The sequence below is a fragment of the Rhea pennata genome, chromosome 2, assembly GCF_028389875.1.
Source record: "Rhea pennata isolate bPtePen1 chromosome 2, bPtePen1.pri, whole genome shotgun sequence".
Lineage (NCBI taxonomy): Eukaryota > Metazoa > Chordata > Aves > Rheiformes > Rheidae > Rhea > Rhea pennata.
The window spans coordinates 137,672,418-137,690,060 of NC_084664.1; the positions used below are offsets into that span (position 1 = coordinate 137,672,418).

Here is a 17,643-nt window from a genome sequence, read left to right on the forward strand (position 1 = left end):
CAGTTGTATTTAACAATATGATAATTTAAACAGTGTTTTGTAAACTGTTCAGGAATTTTTCCTAAAATCAATACAGAAACATTTTATCACTGTTATTGATTTTATCACTAACATACTGTGTGCTCCAACACAGTACTGATGATGATAAGACACATTTAGGGCCAAAGCACATTTTTCAGGGCAGCACAATGACTACTTTAAGCTATCTGAAGGTAATCTAAAAGACGAAAGAGCTACAAATGCTTCTCCTTCTGTGATCCTATGCTAACATCAAATCCGGTACAGATGAGGTAGGATAGAGATTCTACACTAGTGTTTTTAGATTCCAGCATGAAATGAATGTATAATGCAGGTGAAGAAAACTATTTTAAAATCATGACAAAAATCACTTTTATATATTGTTTAAATGCACAATATTTCTGTTATAACCCTTTTTGACGGTAGTAGCTGTATAATGCATACATAGTCAGGAAAAAGCCACTGAAGTTTTTCAGTTGTTCATCATTATTTTCTTAAAAGCTTTTGCTACTGAAAGAAACAACACTTTCTTTAATAAATGGAGGTTTATTATTTGTCTAATCATGAGGATGCAAGCCACTTAAAAGCAACAGCTTTTGGGTACAATTTTTCCAAGAGATGTTTGAACTTTGGCATAAAAATTAAAGGAAAGGATACTAAGAAAGAGAGACATACAGATAATTTAAGTGTTTCATCATCAGGAAATTAAATAGGTGGATCAAACTGCCTTAGCAGTAAGAAACAGTGGATTAATTAAAAATAGTTAGACAATGAGACAAGGAACTAGAGCTTACAAAGTGCTTTCTGTTTCAGCAAATATGTCTAAGACAATTTTACTTATAGATGCACAGTAAGAACTGTTTTAAGATCTTCCTTTTTGGATTTCCACCTATCACCAGATTGTCCAAAGATTAAATCATTGGACCTTATGGGACCAATACCAGAGAAGCTACATAAAAAGGAGTTGTGGGCAGAGAGATAAATCACAACTATGATCAGGAACATCTGCAGGCAAGACAGCATCTATCTTTTAATGAACATTGAAAAAATGCATAGTAAGATCAAGTAAGGTCTATGGATTTCCTTAGGTTTATTCATTGTTTTAAATAAAAATAAACAAAAGAAGAGCCAAAAGAAAATTATTGTTCTTATTAAAGAATTCTGGACTTTAGTTTGCCTGTGCAGTACTTTAAATAAGCAAGAATTTTGTGGAAAGAATCACAGAGAGTATTTGACAGATATTAGCAAATATATTTGATGGAATACAGTATTTATATGGCAGAAGAAAAAAAGTGTAAAATGAAGTGTCATGTTAAATAAAATCTGAAAATACAAAATGAAAGAATTGGGATAAGCAAGAAAGAAAACAAAGATAGACAACTGTCTGATGTATTACTCTTAAGGCAGAGAAGGTAAATATTTAAATCAAGACAACACTGTGATGAGTTTGCAAACTGAATAGAGAAGGATGTGAATGGTAAGTAAGACAACAAAGATAAATCAAAAAAGTAAACATAGTGACAGTAGCACAAAAAAGAAAAGCAAAAATTTTTTCAAAACTAAAAGAACAGCTATCTTTCCCATCCACACACAGCCAGCCTGAATTACAATGCAACTAAAGCACTGATATTGTCAACATAAATACAAAAACTAAAAGCAACTACAGAAACATGTTTCTGTACATTAGAAACCCAGATAAGAGAAGCAGACTCATTCATAGAACCATAAAGACTTACAAATTTTACAAGTAGCTGACAAAACAGGAGTTAAACAATTTATTTGTATCTAGCATAAAGCAGATTTTAATGACCATGTTTGTAGTCTTCACATAATCACTTAAAAAAACAGATAATGAAAATCAATTTTTAAGTAGCACTTTCAAAGGAGAAAGATAGAAAAAACAAGACATTTTAATAATCTAGTAGGCCATTCAATATATTGCATCTTAATTTACATTAGGAAAACATATGTCATAGGTGTCTGAGAAAAAAATTTAGAAATAAATGAGGTATAATCTTTACTTAAAAATCAACCTTCAAAAAGTGCATAGGAATAATTTAAGAGGTTAATGTATATCACATACAGTATGAAGCAGATAAAATCACAAAACTGTAAATCCAACTGCTTTGCAGGAATCCTACTGATGCTCAAACACCTGGTAAAACTTCTTCAAAAGCTTATTCAAGAACAATACAAAGATTCCCGTTTCAAAACGTCACCATTATAAGTACTTTAGAAAAATATCTATCAAATTCTCTTTTTTTTTTTTTCCTTTTTTGTGAAACTCCAGAGTTGAGTTGGTGCATTTCTAATTACACTGTCCAACAGGACTATAAAAGCGCTTCCCTTTGGAAAGACAGGAAATCTCAAAGCCTTACTGAGCAGATCCTGAAAGCCACCCAACCTTAGACTGAAAGAGCAGGAAGTAATAACAAAGGGACTTTTAAAAATCACAGCCTCTCTGATTCCAGTACGTTGTGCCACACTGGCTACATATCCCTCCCGTCTTCTGACTGCAGCAAAACAAACAGGCAGGGGAAATGGAAATACGAGAATGTGCAAAGTTTTCCTAAATTAAGGTATTAATCTGAAAATTAATCCTAACACTGTCTGAAGACAAATGATTTAATGAAGACAGATTATTTAGTGGTCTTGCATCCACAGCACTTGTTTATTTTCTGGTAATGCTGCTAAAACCTTAAAGTATAGCAAAATTTGAGTAGAGATTAACAGAAATCTGAATGTTTATGCAGGAAAGAGAAAAAAACATGATTCTTTAGGATAGAATATTTTTCAGCATGGAGTATCTACAAGATTTTTCCTAATACGAATGAGGACAACTTGAGCTTAAAAACGCATGTTTTCTAGATATAGTAACAGGAGACTTAGAGTGAATCACAGACAAAAAACTTATTAACAATACAACTTGTCCTTTTTGTACCGCAAAGTGTGTTTAATATTGTGTTAGTCAAAAAAAAGCACTGGTTGATAAAGTTTACAGGCCGATTAATAAAAAAAAATCCATTCTCCCAGAAAGCACAAAACCTAGGGCAAGGGAACAGCAACACAGAAGGGTTGAAAATTAAACAAAGCATAAGCGAGAACTGTGAAATATCTAGAAATATAAAACCGACTACTTTAGACAACACGGAATGCATCGAAGCTCAGATTGGCATCAGTTTTTAAGACAGGACTGTGCAAACTCAAGTGTATAGGTAGCTCATTAAAAGTTTGGATTTATGAATAATTGGTTACATCCCACCTTGCAAATACCCCCAGTTGCCTCTTCATACCTCCTTTCTTTCCCAAGCCCCAGCCCTAGTAGTAACCCTCTGCCTTGTGTTCCCATGTATCTCTTCATCTGCACGTGCTATACAAAACTTAAAGCAATATGTATGCTGACAGGGGGCTATGTTACAAGAACACAGGTTTTGCCAGCCCTGCTGACTGTTGCCTAACAGCTGCTGGATAGACCGAGCAGCCTATACTGCTCCATCAACGCTAAGGAAGACGCTCAGGTCATTGTATAGGTCTACGCTAGCTAAGCCTGACCTAAAGGAAACGGCAGCAGTGTAACACAGGCTGCTCACAGTGGTCGACAGACCTCAGGCGAGAGGGAGGCTAAATCAGCCACATCTGTGCTGCCAACCTTACGCTGGTACCAGTTTCCACCAGTACTGCCTTAAAGGTGACACATATTTTCTGTTGTAGTCAGGGAAAGCAAGTGATTCTCTGGATTTACTGGTTTTGGCCATGATTACAGCATACTCTTTTCTCTTAGAAGAAGAGTAGGAACAGTACATTTTGTGCATGACTGCTATTACTTCAAATACTCATTAAACTCCTAATTTAAATACTTCTTAAAAAAAACACATGATCTATTAAGACATCCCCCTTCCACCCTTAAATGTTCAGGTTTCAGATCTTTGGTGCTGCTATTATTTTACGACAGAGTTCTCATGGAGATATAAAACCGAAAAGTCTAAGTCAAAAATTGAAGAATTTGCCTACCATTTAATATAAAAAATATATTTAAAATATTTTTTAAAAAATCAAAAAGCAATAAGGATGTTCATACATCGATTTTTCCCTTGGTCATTTTTGTGGTTAAACATGCATTATCAATCACATTTATATTGTAACTGTTAGAAAAATATGCACTTAGATTCCATTTCTTTTTATCAGAAAAATATTCTACAATTTGCAATAATAAATTATAAATAAGAGAGATTTCTACTGAACCCAGAAGAGTTAATTTAGAAAGTAATACCTGAAACAACACCAATTCCATCATCACAGTCATAGTCAGAGACTTCACTGTCACTGATTCTTTTGGACCCTGACAAAGAAAAAAAACAAAAATGTATCACTGTTATTTGCCTGTAAGTCAAAACTATTCTCAGACAGTAATACATAAATAGATGGTAAGGATTTCATACTAGACAATGAAGCATTAATACATTAATATAAGGGAATTTACTGTTGTTATTATTGCAAATATACCAACTGTTTTCACCTAAATGCCTAATACTATATATAATGACATGGTGAAATGCAGCTCTACATTTCTTTTATGAAATATTTACATACGCTTTGCGTGCATAACTCCATACAGAAATATACATTATAGTATTCATCTTCCAGGTGTTCATGTATTACACACACACCCCAAAAATCTGTGAGCACCAGAAAAATGAATTACTGTGACTATGTTAAATGGACACAGCAGTTTCTTTGGCATTATTAGGAACAGGCAGTTCACACCCATGTCCTGCAAAACAAACTCTCTCTGGGATACTTCAGAGGGAAGAGGCTATGAAATGCTACTACAGGAGTACACCTGCTAACATAGCTAGCACTCAGCTGGCAAAAGCAGAATCCAAGTCCACAATTAGAACTAAAATGTAAGGCAGATAGGACAAACATATAAGTCCGTTAGCCTGTGCATGGCTTAATTTTACTTATCTCTGTCCTTGGCATCTTTTACACAGCAGACAGGATGAATTTGATTTTCTGACATCAAGATTAAGCATCTGTCAACACGTGAATGAAAATTATTCAGCTACTTGTTTTAGACTGTGGAAATCCCTGTTTTCCAGCAACATATGTATGTCCGTTCTAATTCTCTGGTCATCTAAAAATAGGCAACTAGTAACTAGGCAATTTAATCTAATTGTCACCAAACCTTCAATCACGTACAAGGTTTTTGATGGTTACCACAGGGACAATTTATCATTCTGAAAAATACATGGAAAATTTAGAGGTAAAAACTGAGTAAATCTAAAGGAGTGCAAGACAAAGCAGGATTAAGGTTCTATCTTGGCAACTGGCACAGAACAATTCCTAGCCTACATTTTGTGGAGGCTTTTTTCTTTAAACTATTTGATAAAAATATGAAATTTCAAGCAAATTATTAAAATTAGCACTAGAGAAGACCTAGAAGATGATGGCAAGAGTGAAGGAAAAAGTTTCATCCTCCTTTCCAAGAAATCAGGAAATCTTTAATTTTTAAAAAGCAATTAAGTCCGACTTCAAGACAATATTTGATCTGATCATTTTCTAATTATCATAGTACACAGCCCTAACAAGAATCTCTCTTGCTTCCCAAAGAAAGAGCATCTACTCCACCTGTGACGATGTTTCTGCTGCTCTTTTTAGCGAAGAGCCTTCTACTGCTGCAAAGACGCACAAGCCAGTGAGCAAGAAGGATTAAGGGAATCCGCTTCCATTTTCCTCAGCCACTAATTCAAAATCAGATCACTGAATGAGAAGGCTGGTATTTGTGAACAAAGGCTGAGCAAGGGAACCCTACTAGTTTGGCTGGGATCTAAAAGGCAGAAGCTCCCAAAGTGAGTGCCAAAAGAGCCGTTCTGGCCTTCTGGGTAGCTTGCTACAGATCTGAGTGTGGTCTGCTGCTGCTCTGCATCACTTAGGCTTCACCAGGAAGAGAGGACTGTGGAAAGGGAACACGAGGGCAACTGGGCAGATTGCTGATGTTCATCACGTGGATGCTTGGAAAAGGTCGTATCAACCACAATTTGAGTGAACGCAATTCGCTGATTATCTAATTCATCCGTATGAATAAATTAACTAATTACAATTAAGGTTACTTTATGTTTATATTTACAGCTGAGTACATCTGCTTGAGGTTATTTTTAGAATATTATGTTCTGTATTCTGGAGAAAAGATTTGCATTTCTGAGGATGAAAATAGCCAGCTGTTGTCACAGAATCAAGACTTTCCAGCTGCATAGGAAAAATTACATGTTGTAGTAGTCAGAGTATTTCTCGGAGAAAAGAGAGGCTAAGAAGCATCAGTGGACAACAAGAAGAGGAGAGAGGGGTCTTTCTCTTCCCTCAAACCCCCATTTACCTTTCCCAGAATCTCCTAATACCTCAGCTTCAACTTAACTTTCAGGACCTTTCCCCTTCCCAAATACAGACCTGTCTTTGCTTCTATCCCCTTTGCCTTCCCAACTTAAGCTCCAGGGAAGAGCTGAGGCATGAGAAAAGTGAATGGCCCAGGATCAAGACCTGCCCTAAGGATGTGAGTAGAGAAAGGGAATAGTCAAGAAAAGCAGCAGACTTCAAAGCTTTCTCCAGCAGCTCATGCTACTGTAAAGAGGAGAGTCTCCTGCAACAGCTGACATCCCTTCAGTACAAAATCTTCTTTACTGTGTAGGCATGAAGATTGTTCAGGTCAGATCACTTCTTCTGTCTCCTCAAACACAGGCTACTTCAAGCAAACTCAACTACTAACAGACTCAAAATAACTGAAAATAATCATGTTTAGGTAATATTTAATCTATTATAAAATGTAATTGGAAAGACTGGTCAAGAAGTTAGAAAAAAATTAAATCAAGATTAATTACTTGCTTTCATCTTTAGAAATCAATGTTTTCAGGAAGGACAGAGGAAGGAAAGCATGTCTATTAAATATGTAATGTCAAGAAGTACTGCCTGGAATATGTAACTTCTGCAAAGTAATCAAATTAGATTTATTTAAAATGTCTTCCATTATCTTCAGAAGAGGAACAGATTAGAAGGTCCACAGGTCAAAATCATTTATTGAATTCTGTATTCAAAACGCAAGTATAAATGCTGGCATTTTATTTTAAGATTTCTCATAAATTTTGCAAGAGTAATTTCATCTTCTGTATATTCATTCTAGATGCTAATGTATTGAATGTATTGACAATGTAAATTTGAAGATATAGCCTTCAGGCCCTCCTTAACCATGTCTTGTAAAACTACTGCTTCATTATCTGAGTAATTCGAACCATTGTCAATAAAGAAAGAGCAATTCATTGTTTATCTGGGAAATGTAACAATGTAGCCTCTCAAAAAACAAATTATGCCTATGGAATACTTTTAATTAAGCTATTATTTAGTATTTTTATGCATATCTTAAAGGGTTTGCCAGGTATGTTATAAAATATGGTACACACAACAACAAGGAAATTAAATCCTTTCTAGCATAAATTCAAATTTTAGTACAAGAGCTTGAGTAGATAACACCTGGGACACTGAGTGCAACACATAAATGCACTGATCCCTATGGTTTGCATGCAATTAACTTTGTCTTTGATGGACTTTAAATATGAGGAATGGCATTAATTAAGTCTCATTGCCAGTATACTGGAATGTAGTTTATTAACACAGCATTCTACTTAGGGATAATATTGCCATGTTTTCTGGTAACTGGATGCTAACAGATGGTAAATACTGACTTTTGAATGCCTTCCACCAGGATTAATGGTTATAACACTTACAGACTGAAGGCAAAATATATGCCATACTGTAAGCCACAAAAACCACGGTAATTCAGTGTAATCCCAGGGTGAAGAATGTTTAAAGAACTTTCATGCTTTCTACTCTTATTTTTGTGGCTAGCAATAAATTGAAGAAAAGAGTGAGGTATTTAATTCCATTTACAAATCAAAATACATTGCTGCTCTATTTTTACTTTTCACAGCCTGCAGTGTTGGTGGCCATGGAAAGCTTTTACAATTTCTTAAAAAAAAACAATATGAAGATCATTGAAGATGATTTCACAAAAACTTTTTACAGTCACTGAAACAAATTTCTTCCCGTAACCATATTCTAAATGACTAGAATTCGCAAATAATGAAAGAAACAGTACACAATCATAAATATTTTTCTAGTAAGACTCCATTTAAGACTTCCAATTTTGTGAAGACAACTTTCATTTGTGGAGAATTTCAGAAGATCTCCTGACTCCTCCATGAAAACTGATGTTGGATAAAGATATGCAACTATGTTCCATATTATTAATATATGGGGAGACAATGCAAGCTATAGTATCTTCTATGCTTCATATATTGCATGTTGATAGTTCTTGATATAGGCCTCAACAAGAGAAAAGCAGCATAAGGTGTTCAAAATTTAATAAAGCTGAATAAATAAACTTAATAAAACAGCCTGTTTGACCAGGCAACATAGCCATCAGAACTGGCCAGCACAGGTGATGAAATAAGAAATAACAAGATTAAGGTAAGTCACCATAAATACACAAGGGCAGGCCAGATTCTAGGGCTCAGGAATTCTCTTTGTGCAGAGAAGAGAGCAGACCAAGCTCCCCAGCTAGGATCCTGTCCCTTACAACGCAGGAGCATTTTATGAGGTTTTACGAACTCCTTGGGTGAACACAGGGTAATGAAGCACGCTTACGGTCTGGTTCTCTGGAGCTGCAAGAGAGCCTTCACAATCACTTTAAGTAACTTAGTGTCACTCCTAATTGCTCTATGTTCAAAGCTGACACATAAGCATAACCCTAAAATCAGTCTCACAACTGTCGTTAGAATTTATTCTCTCATATTCATTCAGTCTGTGCCTGAGGGTTTTTAGTGTGAGCTGATTTCTTATGTAGTCCTGCTGTTTGCGTGTTAATCTGTCACTCCATCCTTCTGCACATAATAGCAGGGGGTGTTTAAACTTTCAGCCAATTTCATCTAAACTGACAGAGGAGTAAAAATACCAAATTTAATTACGTTTCTACAGATCTTTGAAAATGGTTGCTGCATAGAGAAGAAAGATCCAAGGAGAAGATCCAAGTCTTCCCAAGAGGAAGATTTCCTCTAAGCGAAAACAAGCAAAATCATGCTAAAATATGTGGCTAATCCACACGTGCATAAATCCACACTAGCCGTAGCAAATACAATCTCTTTTCATGTGAAGATACAGAGACATGAGAAAGATCTGGGATTGTTTCAGAAGCGAGTGAAGGAGACGGAACATAGGAGGCAAAGGACAGAAGTAATGGAAAATAGGCTTTCTCATTCTTACTCTCAAGAAATATTCTCTGGGTTTTTTTTCTCTCCACTATGGTATTGGTTCTATTTTCTTAACACTGTTTCATTTCTTAAACATAACTGAAAGATAATTAGATGTACCAATTCTTAATGAGTTTCTCATAATTAAAATTGCAGGAATTGCAAAAAGTCCCACATGAAATGTGCTACAAAATTTAAGCTTGTAAAAGCTTTACATTATGAGTTTATCTATATTTAATTAAGGTGAACTAAGTATATCGCTTCTCAGATATAACAACTAGATTTGTAACCAGGGACTTAAAGCAATATGAAAATGTAAATATATATATCAGTATAAATACTGATTTTGCCAGTATTTCATTTATTCCATGTCTATAGTCTAAAAATACTTACACTGGCTCTCAAACAACTGCAATACAACAGCGTTCATTTTACTATAGCTTAAGCAAAATAGCATTTGCCTAGTATAGTTAATAAAGCATAATACAGTTTATCTACCAAAGCACTACCTAAAATAAAGGCAGACAAAACAAGTACAGTACTACAATACTGCTCTGATATCAATACTGAGATGCTAAGAGTAGAGAAACGAAAGACCTATGGCTGAAAAGCAGACAGGAAAAGCCAAAGAACATTTTAGCAGTTTAGCGTCTGCACAGTAGGTAGCAGAAGCACACCAATAAAATATCAAATTAAATTTTGCATGTATATGGAAGCAGTAAGCATTTCTGGCATGCTGAAAATTTACCTGAATTATATGAATATAAGCCTTTATCTGGAAAACAAATATTGAAATGAAGTAGTGTCAGGGGAAAATATATGAATCAATACATGTAACAGGGATGGTTTGTACCTTAAACTTCATATTAGTCGTTTCTGGAAACTGAAGAGTATGATATGGTAGGCCACATTCATTCAAAAGAAAAAACTTCAACCAACTTGAAAAAATTAAACCACAAAAATGCCAAATCATTTCCGGATCAACATTTATACTAGTTACAGAAGACTAGCAGAGATATTCCAGTCATTTCCAATTCTGAAATACAGCTGCACATTTACTATAAATGTTTAACTTTTTAAGAGCAACTGATGTATCATCAGCTAGATATACAGTATGAATTATTACCCTTAACATCATGGTATATGGCTGTTAGTATCTCAGCAGGATGATGTTAGTAGAACTTTGCTGAGATGTAGCTATGAATCCAACTTTAAATATAGCAGACTCGCAAGTGATGCTCCGGTCAATCTTCTGTCTCCACCTAAACAACGGCCTTGATCACACCTACATGAATACCTTATGCATATCCCTGTTCCCAATGAATTTAAGACACCTGATGTGAGCACGATTAAATATTTACTATTATTATTTACTAAATTTTTACTAAAATATAATTGTTTTAAGCATTTTAGCTTTCTATATAACCATACCAGTTTTCCTAAACTTCAAAATTTCTGGACAAAATGGAATTTATATATGTTAATATGCAAAAATCTGGACATTTTTGGAAATATGAAATGTCACTTTGCATTTTCAGATTTTGTAAATGTGACTTCCATAAGGTAATGGGAATAAGCCTGGGAGTGAGGATAACCTGAATACCATCTTGCCATTAGCAAGACATTGTAAATGTTTTCATTCCTTTTTAGTGAACAGCAGTTTACAGATATTATCTTGGTATCACAGTGCTCACAGACACCATTTTAAGTATTAAAGACTGATAGACTGCAAGTAATGCACCTCAGATGATAAGGTATGACAGTACCAGAAGAGACAGAATCACTTCATAATCTACAACATCCAATTCTTAATTCTCTATATTTTAAAAGTATATTTCTTGATGAACGTAATTCTTGTGGCCCAGCTCCAGAATTCCACTTGGCTAACACAATTTCAAAGAAATATAGGGCTTTTTTTGAACATCATTTACAAACTTTCAGATGTGGAACTTTAGTACATAACTTCTCTATTTTTATTTTTTCTGTTCCTCAGTAAAAGTTTCTTCCAATTATGAATTTCATGAAAAACTGACACAGCACCACAGAATCACAGAATGGTTGAGGTTAGAAGAAACCTCTGGAGATCATCTAGTCCAACCCTCCTGCTCAAGCATGGTCACCTAGAGCATATTGCCCAGGATTGTGTACACATGGCTTTTGAGTATTTCCAAGGACGGAGATTCTACAGCCTCTCTGGGAAACCTGTTCCAGTGCTCTGTCACTCTCACAGTAAAGAAGACGTCCCACGTATTCAGGCAGAACTTCCTGCATTTCAGGTTGTGCCCGCTGTCTCTCATCCTATTGCTGGGCACCATTGAAAACAGTCTGGCTCCATCTTCCTTACAGCCTCCCATTAGATATTTATACATATTGGTAAGATCCCCCTTGAGTCTTCTCTTCTTCAGGCTAAACTATTCCAGCTCTCGCAGCTTTTCTTCATATGACAGGTGCTCCAGCCCTCTGATCATCTTCGTAGCCCTACGCTGGTCTCCCTCCAGTAGCTCCATGTCTCTCTTGTACTGGGGAGCCCAGAACTGGACACAGTACTCGAGATGAGGCCTCACCAGGGCTGAGCAGAGGGGCAGGATCACCTCCCTCCACCTGCTGCCAACACTCTTCCTAATGCACCCCAGGAGACCATTGGCCTTCCTGGACACAAGGGCACATTACTGGCTCATGGTCAATCTGTCATCCACCAGCACTCCCAGGTCCTTCTCTGCAGAGCTGCTCTCCAGAAGGTCAGCCCCCAGCTCGTACTGGTGCCTACGGTTATTTTTCCCTAGGTGCAGGACTCTGCACTTGCCCTTGTTGAACCTCAGGAGGTTCCTCTCTGCCCAGCTCTCCAGCCTGGCCAGGTCTCTCTGAATGGCAGCACAGCCCTCAGGTGTGTCAGCCACTCCTCCCAGCTTGGTATCATCAGCAATCTTGCTGAGGAGGCACTCTGTCCCCTCATCCAGGTCACTGATGAAGACGTTGAACAGGATGGGACCCAGTACTGAGCCCTGGGGGACGCCACTAGCCACAGGCCTCCAGTTAGACTTCATACAACTGATCACAATCCTCTGAGCTCTGACTTTCAGCCACTTCTCAATCCACTGAACTTTCTGCTCATCTAGACCACACTTCCTGAGCTTATCTAGGAGGATGTTATGGGAGACAGTGTCAAAAGCCTTGCTGATGTCAAGGTACACAACGTCCTCTGCTCTCCCCTCATCTACCCAGCCAGTCATTCCATCATAGAAGGCTCTCAGATTGGCTAAGCAGGATTTCCCCTTGCTGAATCCATGCTGACTACTCTTGATTACCTTCTTATCCTTCACATGCTTAGAGATGACTTCCAGGATGAGCTGTTCCATCACCTTTCCAGGGATTAAGATGAAGCTGACCAGTCTGTAGTTGCCTGGGTCCTCCTTCTTGCCCTTTTTGAAGACTGGAGTGACATTTGCTTTCCTCCAGCCTTCAGGCACCTCCCCTGATCTCCCTGATCTTTCAAAAATGATTGAGATTTCCTAATAATGACATCTGCCAGCCCCTCAGCACTCATGGGTACATCCCATAAGGGCCCATGGACTTGTGGGTGTCAAGTTTGCTTAAATGATCTCTAACCCAATCCTCCTCCAACACTTCTTTAGCTACAAAATCATGCAAAAAGGAGTGTGGGAAACTTTTCTAGATTACTCCAAGAACACTAGAGATTTGCCAGAAGTTCAACAGCACCAACAAAAAGATTTTGATGAACAAAGTCTGGAAATAATTTACATAATTAAAAGGGATGGACTTTCTTGAATTTAAATTCTATAAAGAGCTGCTTAAGAGTAGAACTTCTTGAAAAGCAGAAAAATGTATAAATATAGGGACTACTATGTGAGTAGGGACTAGAGAAGTCACATTTGTTTCTGTGTGGTTACAACACAAAAAGGAAAAAGTCAGAATATTACTAAATTTATTTGAAAATTTTACCACAACCACTACAGTTGAAGGTTATAATTTATTATGCTTCAAAAATTAAAACAAAAATATTTCTAGTCAGAAAAGGATCTGTATCTTTTAGAATCATTTTAAAGGTCTCCCTACTTGCTATCTATCCAATATACAGAAAGGTAACTTTACACTATCCACTAAGTTATTCTGACAAAAAAATTGCTTTTCTTCCATCATTACATGACAGAAATATAATTTAATGATATGATTATATTAATTAACCAGAGCAACAGAATTATAAACAATATTCAAATTTCCTTTAGCTGCTTCAAAACATTGACAGGATTTGGAATATTTTGTAGTTTAATTAAAATTTAATAATGTTTATTTTTAGTTCTTCAAAGAGCACAGAATTAAATTCTTAAATAATTTTCTTTCTTCTATATTTTGATAGTTTAAGGCCTTTGCAGACACCCCTGTATCATGTTAAATACCTTTTTATTAAAGTATTTAATAAACCGTAGATGTATAATAAATACAATAAATCACAGATGTATAATAAATATAATACTAGTATTTATTTCAAATTCTGTGAACAAAACGTTAATATATGCAAACAAAGATAGCATGCTCAAGGCCTGTGTTCCATAAGAGGAGAAAAATTAATGAATATGCATGAAAGGGAAAAAATGTGTTATTCTCTAGAGTTAACTTCTTACAATATATTCACCGCTCATGGATCAGTGCCACTGACCATAAAATGCTCCATATTATAATGTGAAAAAGGTCACTGATATGCATTTCCATTAAGTACCACTCACTTACCTACTAGTGAACACAGTTATAATTCTCTCAAGTAAGATTCAGTAATATTGATTTAAAACTACTGTACTGACTTACCATATTCACAGCATATTAAAAGGAAATTGTTGAGACAGCAAAATCTGACTCCGCAGTAAGATGAGACTCTACACAGTTCCAGAGAAGTGACTGGCTTTCACTGGAAGACTGAGGTTTGAGATGCAGGGGCTCCTATTTCATAGGGTAGTTTCACATCTATTCTAATCAATTATTATTAAAGTTTAATCATTCAGCACAAAGATGAAACCATCATAATGTTCCACAAAATAGACTTAAATATTTTAATATTAGAATAATGTAAGAGAATACTGGAGTTAACAGTTGTAAAATGCCAGTCATCTTTGGTTTGATGGTGATTGAATAGTGTACAACCACAGAAAAATAGCTGAGGACCCAGCAACGACGAATCCATCTAATAATTGCTCTCAAAAATTAATAAGCAATAGGATCGTTCATCTATGAATTTAATCTACTAATTTGATGTTTCTAGTTGGATGTGATAATTTTTATCATGTTAAAGTCTGAACAGAGACCCAGAAAATACAGTCTGACTCCTGGCAAATTATACAAAGCTTAGCCAGGAAGATGACTTTAGAACTTATTCTGTCATTCAAAAAAACATTTGTTATGGATCATAATTTCCTTCTTCTCATCCTTAATTAATAGATAAAATTTGGAAATGGAATGCTATATATAGCTTTTCCATGCTATATGCAGGCATCTTTTGTAGAACAAACTACATTCGATTTTTTTCCCCGAAGTTTGAAATACTCTGTAATTTCTCTCCCAACATATTTTTCTACATATCTTATTTAAGAATTGTGTAGGTCAGTGAATGCAGCCTTCAGTGACATTAATTCAAAAAATAATAGAAGTTAAATTTTCCATAAAGAAACCTACTTCACAGTTTCCTTATTTCCAGTAATTTTGAACCTGATTGGTCTTCCGATGTTCACGTTCTTGGCAAAATGTAGTTTGATCACCATTTCCATTTCTATAGGCTGATTTCCAAACACTGTTATTTCTAAAATCCTTTAGACCTTGTTTTCAACAAGACAGTTACTGTCAGATAGAGTCACTATTTTTCCCTTACTGAGGAAATTTATTTCAAAAAAATATAATGCTGTATTGTGTAGTCTCATGGCATTTCAAGCTTCCTCTCTCTTTCCATTGCTAACACATACACATGCTGTAACTGGAAGCTTATAAATGTCTGCATTTCTGGTTTTATACGTTTTTCCCATTCTTTCGGCATTTAGCTATTGGCTAAATTAGCTATTGGCACATAGCTATTATCCACACTGTCCACCCACTCTCTGCAGTCAGCAGATAAATAATTCAGCCAGCTTGGTTTTAAACCTGCAAAATCTAACTTTGAAAACAAGCGTCTGTTACTTTTTAATCCTACATCATCAGTAAACTGTTAAAATACTTGCAGTAAAATAAAACAAACAAAACTGCTCCTAAAACAAGTTCAGAGTTACTACAGAATTTAAAAATTCCATGTGCTTCCAAATGTGCAAAAACTCCATATTCTTTACCAACTAAACAGTATCAGCCCACACTGCAGATACAAACATTACATGGACATAACTGTAAAAGACTGAGTAAGAAAGTCGGATTCAATTTGGTGACCGCTATCTCCGTATTCTGGGGTATGAAGAGAGGAAAAAATGACTGTTTTGCAGTCCCATGGTACAAACTCTCCTTCATTTCTGCATCAGTTATCACTGAATAGTAATGCTAATGATAACTTCTATCCCACTGATCTTAACACTTATGAATGCAATATCCAAACCACATGTACTTTTCAGGAGAAACTGTGATGAACTTTTTATCTAGTGTGAGAAGCATTAATAATATTGTCACCTAACAGGAAGTCTCACAATTTTTTCAAAATAACTTTGAATTTTCTGTTTACAATCTCTTGTCAGAGGCAATATAAAAAAGAACCTTAATTTGCCCATAATTTCAATTAATGCTGTCCGCAATTTTTAAAGTATGGGTGATTTTAGGTCTGAAGTTGGAGGAATAAGGTCATTTTACAATTTCTCTTCAAAAGTCCAGCATAATAAATGAAACACTCCTACTTATCACCTCACATTTCATATATAATCAGAAAAAAATTCAAGTACATTGACTGGATAAAAGGCAAACAGTTTATGAAAATCTGCAATACAATTACACAGCTGAAAATCTAATAAATCATAATCTTATGTTCTCTAATAATTCTAGCTTCTAAGTAGCTGTCTCTACTAATGCAGTGTTTACGAAAACGCATGGTAATAATCTTTCAACAACGATGGACTGTATGGACCAAAGGACTGGGCAGGCGAACATGGACAGCTGGCTTAGATCTGTCTATGTTATAACATAATGTCTACTCAAAAATACTGAGAGATAACTACAGGTAGAAACTGAGTTACTGTCTCTCTTTGAAAGAAGGTTCCTAAAAAATGGCATATGGGACTCTGCTGGAAGATTACACTATGCTACTGGCTATCGGTAAATATAGGAGTTCAGTCTTCAGGGCTGGCAATCTGCTCATTTTCAAGAACACTAAAATTCACTGACATGAAAAAGAGAATGAAAGTGCTTCATGGTAAAACCACATAAATCTCAAGAATTATCATGAAAAGCAAGTAAGTGTAGGTAGTTCTTTTCAACTACCTTCAGAGAATAGCATTTAAGTTTTTTCTCCCCAAAATATACATTTTTATAGTAACCTGTCAGTCCTGAAGACAAGAAAGCTTAGGTGTCTATTTATACAAACAACAAATAACCTTGTAATTCAAGATCTTCTTTTTTATTTCTCATACTTACAATTTTGGGAGACATGAAATAAGGCACTTCATATTGTACTCACTAATTCTACACATAAAGGCACCACAGAAATGCATAAAATGTGGGAGGACTGAACTGCTCTTTAAGCTAAAGACAGTGTTTGCAGCCGCAGTAACTGAAATCTGTTTACTATTAAAGAGCACAGTAAGTGCTCTTAAAAGTGCTTTGAGAAAGGTAGACAAACGTGTTAGATATTCCTTGCCTTCATTCTGGAGACTTTTGTTTTTCTCAAAGTCATAATGTTTCACTGAAAAGAAAAAGAAAATAAAAAGAGAGCATCTTCTGTTTTAAAATGTTGTCTTCCAGATTTCTTTTTGTCCCAAAGTTCAGTATTACTGTCTGGGAAGCATTTTCATCATATACAAGACTTTGTATTAAAGGGTACAAAAAGGGTTTCAGACACAAGAAACAATGAGACCTTAAGTTTAATTAAACTATTTCTTGAAATCTCACCAAAAAAAAAGGGTAAAAGAATCAAGCTTCTATATGCTGTTGTTAGTACATTATCAGTATTTTACTTAGTGAAGGCAAACAAGTATAACATCTGCTGTCTGTCCTTCATCACTCCCCTGGTGATGAAGTTTAAAATCATGTAGGCTGGGAGGTACCTTCTGAAGGTCATCTGGTGCAATGCCTATTTCAAAATGGGGCCAATTTACACTGCATTGCTCAGGGTCCTGTCCAACTGAATTCTGGACATCTGCAA

General features: G+C 35.7%; 1 protein-coding gene across 39 annotated transcripts in view; it reads right to left on the reverse strand.

Moving 5' to 3' along the window:
- Positions 1–17,643, reverse strand: part of RIMS2 (regulating synaptic membrane exocytosis 2) — a 459,058-nt gene that overhangs the window by 177,920 nt on the left and 263,495 nt on the right. For 36 of the 39 annotated variants that reach the window (XM_062568285.1, XM_062568269.1, XM_062568279.1 and 33 more), the window contains one exon: positions 4,289–4,357. In XM_062568285.1, the coding sequence (XP_062424269.1) occupies positions 4,289–4,357 (69 nt within the window). Of the gene's footprint in view, positions 1–4,288; positions 4,358–10,059; positions 10,087–17,643 lie in introns of all 39 variants that reach the window. The other 3 variants (XM_062568264.1, XM_062568266.1, XM_062568265.1) reach the window with 1 other exon arrangement.